Source organism: Cydia strobilella, chromosome 17, assembly GCF_947568885.1.
Source record: "Cydia strobilella chromosome 17, ilCydStro3.1, whole genome shotgun sequence".
Lineage (NCBI taxonomy): Eukaryota > Metazoa > Arthropoda > Insecta > Lepidoptera > Tortricidae > Cydia > Cydia strobilella.
Window position 1 is genome coordinate 7,074,412 of NC_086057.1, and position 18,221 is coordinate 7,092,632.

Sequence of the window (18,221 nt, forward strand, 5' to 3'; positions counted from 1 at the left end):
ACAGTTTCTTCTTCTGTCACGTTTTTTAATATTAAGCATACTTATCTCTGTAGCTCTCTGGAAAACATTTATCTTTTGTATGATGTCTTTGGTAAGTGTCCAAGTTTGGCAACCATATAGTAGTGTTGGGAGTACTATTGAGTCCATGGCTTTCTTTTTTAAGTGTATGGGGTGTTGTGACTTAAATATTGTTTTTAAGGACCAGTACTTACTCCATGCTAGTTTTATCCTTCGGTCGACTTCATTAGATGTTAGCTGAGTAAATGATATTATTTTTCCTAAATATATATATTGGTCCACATACTCTATTTGGCTTGATTCTGTTATAATAGGTATTTTAGCACTGTTTGTCATGGCAAAGGTTTTTTGTCTATTCATCTGCAATCCACACAATTTGCTTTCTTTTTCTAATGTATTAAGCATGTAAACCAAATCCTCATGACTATTTGAAGTCAGAACTATATCATCAGCAAAACGCAGATTGCTTAGGTATTCACCGTTGATTTTGATCCCTTTTGTGTCCCAGTCTAACTTGCGAAATATTGATTCCAGAAGGGCTGTAAATAAATTTGGTGATATAGGGTCTCCCTGTTTTACTCCTCTGTGGATATTAAATGGTTCTCCTTTTTTATCCAATTTGACAGCCGCCTTGCTATTTCTGTAGATTTCTTTTAATATATTTATGTATGTTGTTTGTACTCCTTGCTCTTCTAGCGCTTCCCATAACGGCTTGTGGTGTATAGTGTCAAACGCCTTTGAATAGTCAATGAATGCTATGTATAATGTTTTTCTATATTCAATATGCTTTTCGATGAGTTGGGTAAGGGTAAAGATGTGGTCAATGGTGGAGTAGTTTCGCCGGAATCCTGCTTGTTCTCTTGGTTGGTGGCTATCAAGTACTTGTGATATTCTTTTCAGTAATACTGTAGCAAATACCTTGTAAACAGTCTGTTGCAAGCTTATGGGTCTGTAGTTTTCTATAGCTGTAGGGTCACCTTTTTTGTAAAGTAGAGTTATAATTGATGTTTCCCATTCTTTAGGTATTATTTTCTGTGTCATTATTTGATTAAAAAGTTTGGTCAAGACTGGTGTGAGTGGATCTATAATTGCTTTTAGGATGTCGTTCGTAATCCCATCTTCTCCTGGGCTTTTGGTACTTTTAAGTAGCTGTATCACGTGTTTTATTTCAGTCTCAAGGAATAGTGGTATGTTTTCATCGCTATGGTGGACCAAATTTTGATGGCTTAATTCATTATTTTGGTACAGTTTTTTATAAAACTCTGTTGCCGTATTAATAAGCTCTTCTCGGTTTGATATGTTTTTGTTATTATGATGTAGAGTCATGAGCCAAGGTTTAGAAGTATTTAGTTTGCGTTGTGCTCTTTTTGTTGAAGCTCTCTTTTCCAATTCCTCTTCTATTATTTTATAGCGATGATTTTTCTGGTTGCGCTTAATTTGTTTTTTGATAAGTTTATAGAGGGCTTTCAGTTGATTCCTTTCGGAACGTGTTCCGTTTTCTTTGTTTTTTAGTCTATTTCTCTCATTTATTAGTTTTTCAATATATGGTGTGATTATAGATTCTTCTGATTTTTTGCGCACAGGCAATTTATTTACTGCCTTTTTTATGTTTTCTGTCAATTTCTGGTATGCTAAATCAATATCATCAAAATCCACATCATTTATGTATTCCTCCATGATGTTTTTCAAAGATTCTTTCTCTAGTGGATTTAAATTTTTCATTGGGTTTCGGTAACCATTTCGTGATTTTCTTTCGACTAGATCCTGATTGATACATGCGCGCACAAGTCTATGATCTGTAGGAAATGTAGTATTAATTATTTGCACATCATAAATATCTTTAGTATTTTTAGCGAGAATAAAATCAATTTCGTTTTTAACATTTCCTGCTGGCGAGACCCAAGTCCATTTGTACTTAGGTTTCTTTTTAAAAAGTGAGTTGGTGACAAAAAATTGGTTTTCGAAGCAGAACTGTAAAAGTGTGTTTCCTCTTTCATTCCTCTCACCATAGCCCCATGGGCCCATAACTTTTTTGTCTTCTGCCGTTGGTATACCAATCTTAGAGTTGAAGTCTCCCATTACTATTGTATTTTTTGTTGTATTTTCTAAAGCAACTTGAAGTTGTTCATAGAACGCCTCTAGGTCTTCCTCACTTGAATTTTCTGTCGGGGCATAACATTGTATTAAGTGGTATGTTTTTTTATGTAGGCTTATGTCTAGGCGTATAACACGATCTGATATAGTTTTTATATCTATTATTTATATTGGGTTTGAGATATTTTTTAACAAGGAATCCAACTCCGTTTCTTCCACTTTTCTTGCCGTGGTAAATCATAATGTGGTTTTCATTTTCAGTTATTGATTTCCCTTCTTTTTTCACTTCTGACAAGCCAATTATGTCCCAATTAAACTTCTTTATGCTGTGTTTAAGTTCTAACATCCTTGTTTCTTTCACTAAAGATCTAACATTCCATGTGCATATATAAAGGTATTGTTTTTGTTTTTTAGGGTTTGCTGGAGGGTGGTAGTCTACTGCCCCCTCGGTGACCGGCCGTACTGGGGGAGGCTGTTCATGTTGGTTGATTATGTTTTTAATGGTAGTGGTAATCCGGTTGCTAACGCTTTTTTGTAATTGCTATTTGTTGTAGTCATTCTTAGACGACAGGGCATATGCGCCTTCTCTCATTATATCAAAGGCATTCTTATCCTGATCCTGATATTTGTTCACTTTTAATGGTCTACGGACTTCTCTGTTTGCCTGTGTGCTAGTTTCCGGTGAAATTATGAGAGGTCTTTTGTTGGAGGCTGGTTTTTTGGGTTTCACTATAAGTTTATCATGCTTCAGGTAAGCTATGTTCCCGTTTTCACGTTCTTTTTCTAAATCTTTCAGAAGTTCCTTTCGTTTGGCAATTACTTCTTTTGAAAAATCTTCCTTTACAGTTAAGCCACTTTTTAATTTCTTTTTGTTATATAGTATTTCGTTGCGCACCCAGGTTGAAATAAATGTTATAAGGACTGGTCTTATTTTTTCATTGTTATATCTGCCGAGTCTTTGGATGCCTGCTATCATGTCTACTTTTAATTCTATTTCGAGTTCGTTTGACATTTGGCTACATATTTTCCTAGTAGTTTCGTAGTTTGATTCCTTGCTTTCTGCCCAGCCGTACAGGATCAAATTATTTCTTTTATTTTTATTTTCCAATGAGGTTATTTTTGACTCTAAGGTTGACACTTTTTCCTTAAGGTATGTATTTTCTTCTTTTAATGGTTTTAATTCTTCTTCAATGTTGTCTATCCTCTTAATTAAGGTATCTGTTTGCTTGTTAATATGTTGTTTTAGTTTTTCGAACAATTCGTCGTTGTTCATCTTGGTTGCGAAACACTTCACTAATGTCAGAATGACTAAGCGGTTAACCTCACTTTTTTATGGGAGATGATTATTCACTGTTTGCTCGTAGTAATTTCGGTAATCAATGGAGTTTATTATTTGTGTAGGCACTTTGTAGCTAGTTTTCCACACTGTACTACACTTTAGCAGTATATGATAGTTTTTTAGTATCACTTTCGAATTATTAGAGTAGGAGCAAACAAACTTGATGTTGACGTTTTGACAACCGACCACAGACCTGGCGCTCGTAGTCACGTTTAAGTAAAATAACCGCTTCTAGGTTGTTGTGATTTTTGAGGTTAAGACAAGAGGGTATACGCGCGAACGAGATTAAGAAAAGGAGGTTATGTGCGAACAAAGCTACGGGAAGAGTGATATTTGCTTTAGGATTTATTCTAGAACTTTCTTATGGTGTTATTAGAATAATGAGGTGTCCCTTGTAGATTGTGACTAACATTCATTGTGATATCAGTATTCATAGTGTGAACAGTGATCCTAGGGAATTGTTCATGGCTAATGTAAGTGAAGTTCAATCATAATTATACGAAGGGTTTCGTCCCAAGATATTAGTAATTTAGAATTATAGAACACATTGTAGTTACGAGAAAGTGTAACGACCCATCATATGAACTTAAGGTGCGGAAGGCTTAGTGTGCGGAAAGGGGTCGCTATAAGGGGAGGTTGGAGGCGACTATGAAGCCCAAGTATAACCAGATGGATAATCAGGTGTAACTCATGTTATACGTAGGTAACAAAGTAGGACACCAGCAATGAATTATCGTCATGTCACTAACGTCCAGGCCTCGTATAGGTATGTAGTATGTTTACATATCGTTTTTCCAGTATCAGTAAAGGCATCAGCTCATTCGATAGGTTAATAAGTATAGTGAGCTTGACGACAGTATCGTGGACTAGCGTAGCAATTGTAGGTAGGTGATGTTAATTAGTTATCTTTATCTCATATAAATATAACATATTTATGGGTACCTATTACACATACGTTTCTTTATATAAAATGCACAAATAAGAAAATAGAAGCCTGTGGGTGACGATAACTTACCCTGTGGACATTCAGGATGACACTCGCCGGCCGCAAGCCTCCAGCCCGCGGGGCACGACGCGCACTGGTCGCGCCGCGGCCCAATACATGTTCGACAAGAGAGGTAGCATTTTGTACATGTCCCGCGATCCGCATAGTACCTGAATAAATCAAGAATGTAACTTAATTATTACCAAAAAGCCATAGCGTATCCAGATTTAACGCATTTTGGATACGCTATGCCTTTTTATGGTATTCCAAGTTGACTTTTATTCCACCTTGGAATACTTGCCTAATTTAAAATTGCTAAGTAAATTATAAAGTAAAAACACGAGGCAAAATTAAAAGTTACATGAAACCGTGATACCTATCGGATAGATTACAGTAATAATAAATTAATTAAAAATTAAAAAACACGACGGCAGGTCAAAAACGAACTGAAAGGATAAAAATAATTTTTAGATGTTAGTCACTTAACTTAATGAAAGTAAATTAGAATATAAGTATACAGTCAGGGTCACATACCTACAGCAAACACAAAAGTTTATGCATATTTGGAAACGTAATTTTGAAACGCCCACAATTATTCTTTATAGTAGGTAATTAAGGCCGTTCCATCGGTTTGCCGCTGTCTTTGTCACATTTCGCAAGAAAGAACAGGAAAGAACATACGCGCCAAGTGTCAATTTTGATCGAATTTTGTCGGTTTTTATTTATTTTAAAAACGTTACCTTACAATATCGAAATTCTAAAGCTATGAAATTACTATTTACGTTAAGATTGTTTTTTCTTCTTTTTTTGTTTATAGTATCACATAATAAATAACCGAGTAAAGTAGGATTAAAAGTCCGAGTTAGAGGTTACTTTGGGAATTAATTGTATCGAGCGAAGTGTCATAATTCGTGTATCGGAAGCTATGTTGTTAAAGATAATATAGTCAAGGACTACATATATTTTTTCCACGTCTACGAATATCAACGCCTCTTAAAAAAACATGATCATATAAGGAGATTTTTTTGCCTTCTGGCTCAGGGAACTGCCTTAATCGGTGAGCTAGTAATTCTAAAGATATATAAGGCATTCATAATTTATGATGGAACAAAGAAACTTACATACCCACATATAAACATGAACCCTGAAAAACAATACACTACTTTTTTTGGGCAGTGTCGTGTAAAATGTACTAAGTATATTCCTAAACTTTCACGCTTCAAGTTTTCGCAATAAAATTGAACAGCAGCTGGGTTCTACCTTTTCATGTGTACCTAATAAGCCTTGTACACGTGTAATGGGTACACGTGCGACAGTTAAGTATTGAATTATCAAGAAAGAAAATACGGAAGCATATTCATATATGTAATTAAAAACCTGCCCTAAGTTCTCAATATTGACTTGACAATATATTCTTTATTCAAATAGGCCTATCAACAAGCACTTTGAAATTGTCAAGTTTTAAATATTACCTTAATCTAAATATCAGAGCAATTTATTGATACAGTTATTATTACCTATTCTTAAAAACATTGAATTATTATAGATATGTCAAACTTAATAATAATAATTCACAAAAGCATCGTCAAACACCAAAATTGTATAAAAAAATACTAGTCTAGAAACTTTCTAGAATAAAAATCTAAATGTCAAAAAATACGGATTACCTAATATCAATTCATTGAATTATCAATTTCATCATTATTAACATAATAATAAATAATTAATTATTTTCAATCACAATCCCACGGTGTTTCATCATTCATGTAGTCTTGTGTGCTATAATAGGCTTTAGAGATAAGTTTACGTTTTACATATTTTTTAAATTTATTAACAGATAATTCAGTGATGATATTTGGAAGTTTATTTTAATTTTATGGAGCCGAGTGAAGGGTACTGCAAGCTTATGCTTATTTCTAGTATTAATGTTATGTATGTAACAGTTTTTCTTAAAACTGGCAATGTTTTTATGTACATACAGAGTATTCTCATAAATAATTTGACAGTGCACTGTCATTATGTCAATTTCCTTAAATTTATCTCTAAGTGAGTCTCTATGGTTCATTTTATATATTGCTCGAATAGCCCTCTTCTGCAGAACAAAAATGGTATTTATCTCTGAAGCACCACCCCACAGTAAAATACCATATGACATAACGCTATGGAAGTAACTAAAATATACTACCACCGCCCTTCCGGCCTTCACCACTGGAGGGCTTCGTCACTTTTTCTTTAATATATGACATATATTACAGTTTTTAAAATATACTAATTGAGCTGTTTTCACATCAGTTAACTGACGGATTTTGCTCACTGCAAAAGCTGCAGAACTCAGTCTATTCGAAATAGTATCAATATGGGGACCCCACTGGAGTTTAGAATCTAAAGTTATACCAAGAAAAACTGTACTATCAACCAATTCCAATTCCTCGTCCTTCACAATGACACTTGTTTGCACATGCCTTACGTTACTACTAGTGACAAACTTAATACATTTAGTCTTTTTCTCATTTAACAATAAGTTATTAACATTGAACCAATTTACTACTTCTGAAATAGCATCGTTTACATCACTGTAAGCTTGATGCTGTCGTTTGACTTTGAAAATAAGTGAGGTATCGTCTGCAAACAATACTATATCATGGTGGGTCTTTACAAGGTACGGCAGGTCATTAATGTAGATAAGGAACAGGAACGGCCCCAATATTGATCCCTGCGGTACACCCATAGAGACCAATGACCCCGGTGATCGTTGTCCATTCACATCGACCCTTTGTATTCTACCGTGTAAGTAGGACTTAATTAAATTCAGTGCCGATCCTCTTACTCCATAAAAGTGCAGTTTCCTGATCAATGTTTCATGACAGACGCAATCGAAGGCCTTAGATAAATCACAGAAGATACCCAAAGCATCCTGCGACTCCTCCCAGGCATCGAAGATCCGTTTAATTAGCTCAACACCGGCGTCGGTTGTTGAGCGACCCCGTGTAAAACCAAATTGTTTGTTATGCATTAAATTATTGATGTTAAAATGTTTCAATAACTGAGACAATACTAATTTTCCAAAAACTTTACTGAATGTCGGTAACACTGATATCGGTCTAAAGTTAGTGGGGTCGGATGTGCTACCTGATTTAAATAAAGGAGTGACTTTACTATGTTTCATTAAATCAGAAAACTCACCGCAATCAACACTGTTATTAAATTCTTTCGTTCTTTCGGAACTACTGTTAGAGGATTTAAGAAAGAGCATAATATACACTAAAAATACTTATAAACACTATGTACAAAGTAAGTATACCTAATAGTAAGTAGTTAATAATTAAACACACGAAAATTAATAGTATTTTATACAATCGTGATATAATAGAGAGCTTTTCAGTCGAGTACCGTGTTTAAGCAACGAAGCTTGCTGAGTTGCTTAAGTTAAGGTACGAGATTGAAAAGCTTGATTATATCACTATTGTATACAATACTTTTTCTACGAGACAAAAAAATTATACTTTCAACTCTTTCAACTAGTAGAATCATATACTTAAGTAAATAAACCAAAAGTATACAGCTAAGATACGCGAGCTGCCGCGGCCCGCGATACCCGGCGCCCCCGGCGGGTTGGTCAACGACACCTCCTCGTAACTCATGAGGCCCTGGTACCTGCTCCGCGCTAAATTCAATTTTAAGACAGTTTTTTTCTCGATTTTGGCCACCGTAGCCTATGGAGACTAACAAGCAACGCTAAGCGGTTTTCGTAGGATATGGATGTTGCTATATGAAGGGTGTCACATGCGCGTTTATGACTTATGAAGCAATTGTTGGCCAACCAATCACAAAGCAGATACATGTTTAAGTAGACTAATTTGCATTGAATCGAGTCTTCTTAAACAAGAAATATTTTACTGAAATGTATGAAGTTCTATTTTCAAAATTTTTATAATTGACTAAACCGTATCGATAAAATTCTTATGCTTGAGTCGGAAGTGCCATAGACTATCCAACGTTGAAAAGAGTAAGGTTGTAGTGTTGCATGTGAAGTCGTAATACACAGATTATACTCGACGAGTAGAAAAAAACAGTATGTATGTAAAAAGAGTATGGAGGTAAACTACAATATTTATTTAAAATCGCGTCAACCCAAGGGAGAGAGGTTTAAAGAGTGATAAGGACCAACGTTTTTGATCGACGTCTACAACAAACGGCCCTGTGGCACCAACGTAAAAGACCTCCGCGTTTAACATGACACGCTATACTCACCCATCAACACAAGTGGCCCGACGCCCGGACTGCAGACGCAGAGCGGCGCACATGCTGTGCAGTTGAGTCACGACACGCTGAACATTGCGTGCAACCCTCCTAGTAGATTACGACATGCCATACTCACCCGTCAGCACAAGTGGCCCGACACGATCCGGACTGCAGCCGCAGAGCGCCAGCACAGGCCGTGCAATTAAGCCGCGACACGCACGAGGAGCAGCCGTGCGTGCAGCGCGCGCAGCGGCCCGCCTCCGAGTAGAAGCCCCGAGCGCAGTCGGTGACGCATCTGCTGAACATAGATTAAGTTAACTGATAATCATGATGATGTTTGTATGGGCGCTCGACAGGCAACAGAGGACTCGCGATTACTTGTCGCTTTATTCAGGCCAAATCCCTTAAGTTGCTCTAATAATGATAGAGTACATGAACAGGACAATCCTTGTTCCCATACTATCTCCTCTTTTCTTCATACCAATTCCCACCCATCCATTTTCCTATTCAGGAGTTTTCATGTTGCGCTTATCGCACATGACGTGTTGGGTGATTTTTAACGAGCGGTGTCAAAAAGTGATTTATTTATGCGGATTTATATCATGATAATATGCTTCTTAGGGAACAAATAAAATTATTTTATTAAATATTTGTGTTATTTAAGAGACACACTAAATACTATATAAATTATAAACTGAAATAGTTGTTAAAGAAAAAGTGCCCAAGCTCTCCAATGGCAGAAGCCATCACATCATGTTATGCTTAATAAACACGAGGAATCAACCAATAGCATTGGTTGGTTTCCCACATCTCCGCTCCGCTCCGCTTCAGTAAACAAGCAACCTAATACGCCTACAGATTATGAGATAAGATGATCAGGAACAAGTATAGGTACTTATACTATACTTAAACTACATACATACCAGTTATGCGTCAACGCCATTACGATACAGATCAAAAAATGCCCGCGCGAAATATTTTCAAGATAACATTGAAGTCGTTAAATTAGTAATATAAACATACTTGTTATCCTGCAACAGGTTCGGTGACGGGCACGTCAAACAATGCTCTTCGTCACCCCCGTAGCACGAGTCACAGGCAGAATGACACTGTCTGCACTGTCCGTCGTCGATGAACTCGGTCGACGTGCACTGGTCTCCGCCCAGCAGCACGCATTTGCCCTTCTTATTGAGCTCCCATTTGGGCTCGCAAGCCAGGCATAAACCGTTTGTGCATGTTGAACAACCTACGGGACATCTGAAAGAGTACGAGTAAATTAGCAACCGAATATAATAAACATGTGACGTTATAAACAGGACGTTCACACAAATTTTATACTGACAAATCGTTTTAGCGAATTTACAAAAACTTACTTGACGCATTCCCTTCTTTTCTTATCAGCATAGTATCCAGAAGGGCATGAAGTGTTACATTGTCCATTTATTGCGTAGTGGGAAGCGTAACATGTAACGCACTGTGACTCTCCCGGACCAGTGCAAGTATCGCAAGAGGGATGGCACTTGGCGCAACCGTAGTCATCGGTTTCATAGTAAGATGGCGGGCAAGAAGTCAAGCATGTACCGCTGTGAAGTAGCAAATGGTGATCGCAGGAATTGCAAGAGTCCGCTCTTTCGGAGCAAGTCGCGCAATGAGCAGCACACGGACGACAAACCGAAGAGTCACTGTCTTCCCAATAGCCATCTGGGCATTGCTGCAAGCAAACTGCTAAATCTGCTACTAGCAAATGAGCAGGCGCACAAGTCAAACAAGAGTCCAATCCGGGTCCGACACACGTCTCACAAGATTCGTGACACTGCCAGCACACTCCGCCCTGGTTAGCGTAGCTCCTAGGGGGACACCGTGAAACGCAGGCGTCATCCAATCGATAGTGCTTACAAGCAATGCATTGAGTAGGTCCTTTACCATAGCAGCCTTGAGAATCGCATTCGGGATCACAGTCATGCACGACGCGCCTGTCGTTGCTATCAGCCAGGACACTCTCCCCCTGCGGTGAAGGGACGTTGTGTCCGTCAAGCCGAGCTACTGCCTTCTCCGGGTCTGAGCCGGCGGCGAATAGCGTCGGAAAGTTCTGATAGTTGGCAAACGCGTCAGTGTTGTAAAAAGAATCCCCGATGGCTTCGTAACCGTCTGCGGTAGTTGGGAACGCTAACGGAGGGGATCCGGACAATGGTCTCTTATTACGTAGTCTCACTGGGTCTATATTTGTTCCATAAAATATAAGTTGCCATTTCTTTAGTATACCCGCCTGGTTAACGTGTCTGTTGCCACCGTTGATGATCTGCAATGTCCATCTTCCCTCTGCTTGTTCACCCCAGAAGTGTACGCTAAGGAACGGCCACTCATCAAAGTTGGAGCTCACTACATCACGTGGCCTTTCAAAAAGCAAAGTCGATACAGTACCCATAGGGGATTTAAGTACTATACGCAAATTACCGCGAGGGAAGAATCTTAACGATATTTTACATTGAACATGTTCGAGATAACGCACTTCGTTGACAGTACCACCACAACCATTTACGTCCATATGCACCGATAACGTATAGCCAAAAGTGGATTCGATTGATTTGTCTTCATTGATTTCTTGAGATTTACAGATATGTTGAGGAGGAACTGACACCCATTGTTCTGCTAAATTCACCATCTCAGATGCATCCATGAGGCCATATCCGAATTTGTGACTAACTTTCCTTTTAACGCCATTGACTATCCAGCCCGTTTCTCTTTCTAAAGGTTGAGGGCGTGATGTTAGAACTACTAAATATTGCATATCTCTCCAAGTTAAGTCTGGGTTAGCTTCTAGTGCTAAAGCACAAATTCCGGCGGCGAGGGGAGCAGACGCAGAAGTCCCTGTGTGTTCTACTGTACAAATATGATCAGGTCTTAACCTGCCATCCATATCAACAGTGGCTACACTCTTATCGTGGCCTGGAGTGCCTGAACTGTACGTTGTAGCCAAAGTGGAAGAGCATTCTTCTAAATACCAGGGTTTATATCCTCCTTGAGTAGCACTGGAGATGGATAGCGTAAATATACTATTAGTATAACCATCACAGTTGCAAGAATCCGTATGTCGTCCACCGTTTCCTGATGCCCATACGAAGATAGATCCTTTACCTCTGCGACCACTCGTGACTCCGTAAATAAATGCCCTAAAACAAAATTGATGCTATGTAATGTAACAAATATTTTTTTTTGTTTCTATAGTATAATATATATTTACAATCCCATGGAATAAACGAAAAGTACCCATTTGATGGGAGTGTAAACAAAACAACTGGTAAATGCCACTTACCTCCGTGCTAACGGCCCCGGACCATCAACCGTCTTGCCGTCATCCTCAGGTCCCCACGAGGCGCTGTATACATCAATATGATCCGGGTTGAGTCCCAGGGCCCTAGCCTCGACAGCATCGTTGACTACGCCATCCAACATCCTTACGCCGCCTACGCTGGCGTTGTACGCGATGCCTACTCCGCAGTACTGGTTGTATGCAACGGCAGCCACCTCTCCAGCGCACCTCGTGCCGTGTTTGTTGTCGCCGTTGTCTTGTGGCATGGGATCGTCATCGTTGCCGTTAATGTCGGTGGATGCGTTAGGATCCTAAAATGGTAACGATATAGTTACAACGTATTTAAGAATATGTAACTTGGGCCATACAAAACATTAAGGTTCCATAAATAAAGCAAAAATCATTGTGCGTAAAGAATACTTATATGTAGCAGTACCTTATTTTGGTTGCCTCCTCACTATATGTACTTCACCTATACACCATAAGTAAACACTTACATAGTTTTGAGCAAGGTCAGGATGATTTGTTTGTATTCCATCATCTAAGATTGATACTACAACGCCTTTGCCTGTGTAGCCTTTTTGCCAAGCTGGTGACACATTCATATCTAAGCCATCTTTTGCACCGCCGTTCTGTAAGAAAGATTAGTTCATAAATAACATTGCATCACATCATCATTCGTAAAAAAAGCATTACATGTAAGCATTAGTTAGATACCTAATTAGAATTACCTATTGTAATGTAACGTTATTTGTCAAACTAAATTTTAAACATGAATGGATTCATCCTTTTGTCTAATATGATATTCAGTTGTGGAGCATCACCGGCAGATGACGCTCATAATATTCAAAATATTGATTTCGGCTAGGCAACTATTATAGCTGGGCTAGATATCGCGGCATATTGGAAACCTATGTTCAAGAGTGAACATATCGGTCATAAAACTCATAAATCGGAATTCCTCAAAGAGACGCCGACTTTGAGACAAGCGATACGGCTGAATGTCCTATAACTTGACTTGCGTTAACTGGACCTAGTATTTTAGGTTTCTATACTTACCAAATACCATTGCTCCTTGAACAGTGGGTCAGGAAAGAATGCCGCCGAGGTGAGCGCGCGGGGATGCTGAGGCCGGCCGTGGGATTGCAAGCGACGCGGCCAGATGCCTTCGTACGGCGAGTAGTCGCGCTTGACTCGCCTCCGCTCCCGCTGCTGCTGGACCCAGTGAACCTAATAACCACCAATTTGATAAAGAGATTTAATTTAACCCTTAAATGCATGATTTTTTGTATAACTTTTTAATAAATTGAAATAGATGTGTCATGCTGTATAAAAGTAATAAATGTGATTTTGGATAGCTGCATATTGAGCCACGGACTATCAAATATACGATGCATATATACATCATTATGCATTTAAGGGTTAAAATACGAATACGAATATAAGGCGAAGTCATCCTTAATAAGGAGCTCATAGGCCGTGTTTAGTATCGTTTTCGTATAACTCGGGGGTGCTGAATTCATTTATGGATTTTATGGTATCACATTTACACCATTCCGAAGTAAAGACATTTTTTTTTTAACTTCTTCACGCTTTAACCGCTGAACCGTTTTCGTTAAAATTTGGTAGAGAGATAGTTTGAGTCCCAAGACAGGACATATGATAGTTTAGTCAAAATTTGTGTTCAAAGCATTTGCCTTTATACCTTCTTGTTGCTTGGCCTAAAGATACTATTTTACTCTTGATTCGAAAAGGTCAAAATCATAACTTACAGAGAATAAATACATTTGCTTGGAGTGATCATTTCCTCAGTTATATACTATCCCTACACTTTAGTATACTGACGAGGTCGAAACACTTCCACGGTTGTAGCAAGAGTGAAAAAAAGAGTGAAGTAGGAACACGTTTTTTTTTTTACTTATAATTCGACTTGCAACATGTTTTTTCCCCGTCACTTTGCTTTTGATGGGCATATAAAGTAATAACATCGCGGGATGTGCCAGGCATGACATTCTCGTCAGGACGTAACGTGTCAAATAAAGTCTTATGACGTCACAGGAATATGGAGCGCGGTAATAAACTGTACTGACGTGTTGGACTTATTTTATGTACGAATGATATTTAAGTCTTGTAAGTAAGGTAAGTCTTGGCAGGTTATTGTGACTTCTGACTCGATTCATATATTTACAATACCATTTAGTCTATATATGACCGCTTTCACTAGCATAAATAATATCGTGAGCTTGTGCAAGCCGTCTGGGTGTTCAGAAACATAAAATGCAGGACGTATTTTTCGACTTTTTCAATTTTATATTTCTCCATAAACTTATTGTAGCCAAAACCAAAATTCATAGTCACTAGACTAGTTAGTAAGTTAGTTTTGCTGGGCATTTTCGGCAATTCGACAACCATTGTGCCTATTTTGGGTGTGGCAGACTAGTGCGGGCCCGTTTTAATTGCTCTTTTCCACTGAACATTCCGTATTTTGCGGGTACGGTGTTCTGCAGGAGCTTGTTTTAGTAGTATACGTGCAGTATCCCACAAACAGAATGCTCGTGTGAATGTTACTATATTAGCACGTATACTACTACAATGGGATCCTGCAGAAAACCGTACCCGCATAAAACGGGATGTTCCAGACCCAGAATACAGAGCTATAACCCCTCAAGACCGTACGTACACCTTCACACACCTTAACGGTGGGGAACATGGCTCTTTCCTTGAATATGATTAATAATACCAATGGAGACTTGGTTATTAACGGTACTGGAGAGGAGTATGCGGTTGAATAGGATTGTTCAAATGCCCACACTACTAGGCCTCGGCTTCCAGGTTTCGAAGGCTCCCTTAACTCCAAGAGCTTTCACCGTTTCTACCATTTGTAATATATGTGGTGAAGAGCTGAGTGGACTTCCTCAGGCATTATCAATAACATAAAATAGTATTTGTTTCTGAGATAAGTAGGGTGGCTCGTGAAAGTATGACCGCCATTTCTCCTTCACCGCGAGGTCCCCCGCATTACAGGGTTGCAGGTGCACTTGTGAATATCCCGTGGCGTTTTTCGCTCTCCCATCTCCATCCAGGGCCCTCTCCGTATTTCGGCTTCTGTAATATCTTAATGTATTGAGATTTGTTGCCGTTCCAACGAGCCTCCTGCAAGAACTCCACGATCAGTCGGTCATTCCACCCTGGACTACCTTGCGAGAGTTGCGAGTCCGGTGAGCGTGCCGAAGTTTTAGGTAACAAGCGGATCATCTGATGTGATTCGTCTTTTTAGCCGTGTCCATATCTAACAGAGTATCACTAGCGCGCTTAACACAGGGGTCAGGCGGTGGCGCCCTATCCCTTGGGAACCTCTTTCTGCGGCTATGCATTTTTGAATGACAGGTTTGCTTTTACGGAAGCGGCCGTTAATATAAGCGTACGCCAATGTTCAACGATGATAGACTGATGGTAAGGCTTTATATTATATTATACACCTAAACTGGAATCATGCCGTTTTCTTTAAACAAATATTTAATTTTAACTTCCTTAAATATTTAATTTTAACTAAGTAGGTACCTATCCTACCGACTGCGCCAATGTTAAGGATGTAAATCAAACAACAAGTTCGGGCTGAGACTGACTCGTACTTTACTTACTTACCCATATGCGTATATCACGAATATCAGAATTACACAATATCTCATTTTAATAAGTTTGATCATATATTTTATATTAAAACTCACTTTATCTGCTACATTTCCCTCCTAACCTGTGTAGATTAACTTTAACCTGTATGACAAAACTTCAACTTGTCATAACTTCTTCATTTTTGTTAACATTCCGTTGCCTCCAAGAAATTTGGAGTACTCGAAATAGTAAAAAATATTTATCATTCTTAAAAGTGAAAAAAGTACAAAAAAAATTTTTTCATTTACTTTAACCTGCCGATGCCACTTTATTGAGAATCCCTCAGTTGTTTTTGCGAGCGGATCGCGATAAAGACACAACCATTTCTTTAAGATGGAGAAATAATTAACTTCAGTCAGACTAAACTTCGTGAATAGCCGGCCATCTCGCGACTTGGTGGTTAGATTTGTAGCGGGCGTGTTGCGGACACTAACGTACCGTGACACTTTCCTCCCTTTGTGCCGTAACAAGCGAGTTCGGCCGACTTGGCCCGCTGGACAGAGGGACAATAAAACTCCGGGGCGGGTCCTTCCGACCCGGCCTTTCTCATGTTGATGAGACACCCAATTCCTCACCGCTACACGCCTACTTTTTTATTGCACTACTTCGGTCGCAAACAAGCGTACGACCTTCCTGATAGTACCTATCCTTAAGGTTATCTGTCTCTAAAAGGAGTAAAAAGTCATAATTTCAGTGGTTTTGCATGCCTATTAACGCCTTTTAAAAAAACTACACACACCTCTTTTAAGAACTTCATATTTTTACATAGTCTATAAAAAACCTTAGGGGCGAGCTCTTTTTAGGACTAAATTACTTACAAAACTTACAGTGAAACTCAACCAAGCGTAAAAGGGACAATTTAGGCTCCGGCCGTTAGGCATCGTGTATTTTTCTCAACAAATTCATTAGGTTCAGCATCTCAGCAAAACCAGCTTTTCTACACTCGCTTTTTAATGATGCGACCGCTTTAATAACATCATAATAAACAATGTTGGCAGGAATTTTAATGAGATTGTAAAAACAAATACGCCGCGCAAATTGGGTCGTGTAACAAAAGACACGGGTCAACTAGACGTAACGAGCGTGCGACTTTTTGCACAAATCTGTTTTAACCTGAACATATTGTTAGCAGAGGCTCCCCACAGCGACCTTTATTAGTTTAGGACTCTATTACCCCCTGTATGCGCTACGACTTTAGTAGGCATAAAACTTTGTCAAAGCCCCGATACCATTTTTCACATTTTTCGACGTAAAAATGTTTGGTTTACGTGATGCCTCTTTCCCAGATGTGTCTGTGTGGAGAGTTGGACAATGGCCTGTGACTTTTATCAGGGGAATGCCAAAAATGTTGCGACCCGCGCGTGTCGCTACCAGACGGAGCTTGTAACATTTCGGTTAGGTATTTAAAGCAAGCTGAATTGAATTACTGCAGTCCTCTTGGCAGCCCATAACGGGTAACGATTATGTTTCCTGGACTACTCTTTATATTTACTTGAGATATTTTTTTAACTTCAGGAGACTTTGTTATTTACTTCCTGATTACTACGCCTTATTTCGAGACGGCTAGGTAAAATGTAATATGTATTTTATGACATATAATTTCACCAATCATAAACGTCAAGGTCGTGTGGGCTCTTTTCCTTGTTACGGTTGTGATTCAAAACAAGGAACAGAAAATGTATTATAGGTACATGAAATTAAATTAATATATCTTTTCATCAACATAAGAAATCTTATGAAAGTAAATAAAAGAACAACTCTATTAAGAACACCGAAATAGTAGATTTCATTTTGCTCGCTTCCTTTTTACAATATTCTCATATTAGCTCTGAACTTTTCTCTACGAGAGAAAACACGGAATGTGTGGATTTTTTATTAAATTAAGTGGGGAGCGAGACAAACAGTGGCCGGTTGGCTCCGGCGACCCTGTCTGTATAACGAGTACTTTCTACGCTACCATTTTTACTTGCCACTGCCGCTAATGAAATTAGAGTACCCACTGCTAAGACCTAACGCAATCAAGCGACGAGAATTTAAAAATGATGTTTTCCTCTTGCTTTTAGTTCCAGGGAGAAATTGCGTCGTTTTGTCGCGCCGACCTCGACTTGTGAAAAAGCAATGAAACCCGCAGGACGACGCGCTCGGGGCTTTTTTCATGCTAATACACACCGGTGTAATTTTTCTCTCGTATATCAGTTGCGTTCCAGCGACTGTGAAATTGCGCCTTCTAAACGGTGCTGGGACTTGTTTAGCTGGCCTGCACATTTTTGAAACGACTTTAGGGTTGGAAAGTGCAACGTTAAGTCACCAGAAATACCTACTTAATAAACTTGCGGTGACAATACATGGACACATGGATTCACATGAAGGGTTAGCAAGCAACATCCACTAAAGTTGTTCACTCGGTTTGAGTATTTACTGCTCGTTTTCCACCGATATGGTAAAAAAAAGTTACCTACGTTGCTAGATTTGCAAAACCAAAGAATAATTTATCGAATTCGGTTACGCGCCAGCATTTCTTTATTCGCGGCAACGCTTAATTGGTCGAATTATTAAGTATC

The 18,221-nt window shown here is 38.9% G+C and overlaps 1 protein-coding gene across 2 annotated transcripts in view; it reads right to left on the minus strand.

The window, feature by feature from the left end:
- Positions 1–18,221, minus strand: part of LOC134749004 (furin-like protease 2) — a 332,697-nt gene that overhangs the window by 12,898 nt on the left and 301,578 nt on the right. Inside the window, exons 4-10 of one of the 2 annotated variants that reach the window (XM_063683892.1) lie at positions 13,048–13,218; positions 12,486–12,620; positions 11,992–12,299; positions 10,052–11,848; positions 9,702–9,935; positions 8,815–8,973; positions 4,467–4,606 (exon numbers count right to left, since the gene is read on the minus strand). In XM_063683892.1, the coding sequence (XP_063539962.1) occupies positions 4,467–4,606; positions 8,815–8,973; positions 9,702–9,935; positions 10,052–11,848; positions 11,992–12,299; positions 12,486–12,620; positions 13,048–13,218 (2,944 nt within the window). Of the gene's footprint in view, positions 1–4,466; positions 4,607–8,814; positions 8,977–9,701; positions 9,936–10,051; positions 11,849–11,991; positions 12,300–12,485; positions 12,621–13,047; positions 13,219–18,221 lie in introns of both variants that reach the window. The other variant, XM_063683891.1, reaches the window with a different exon arrangement.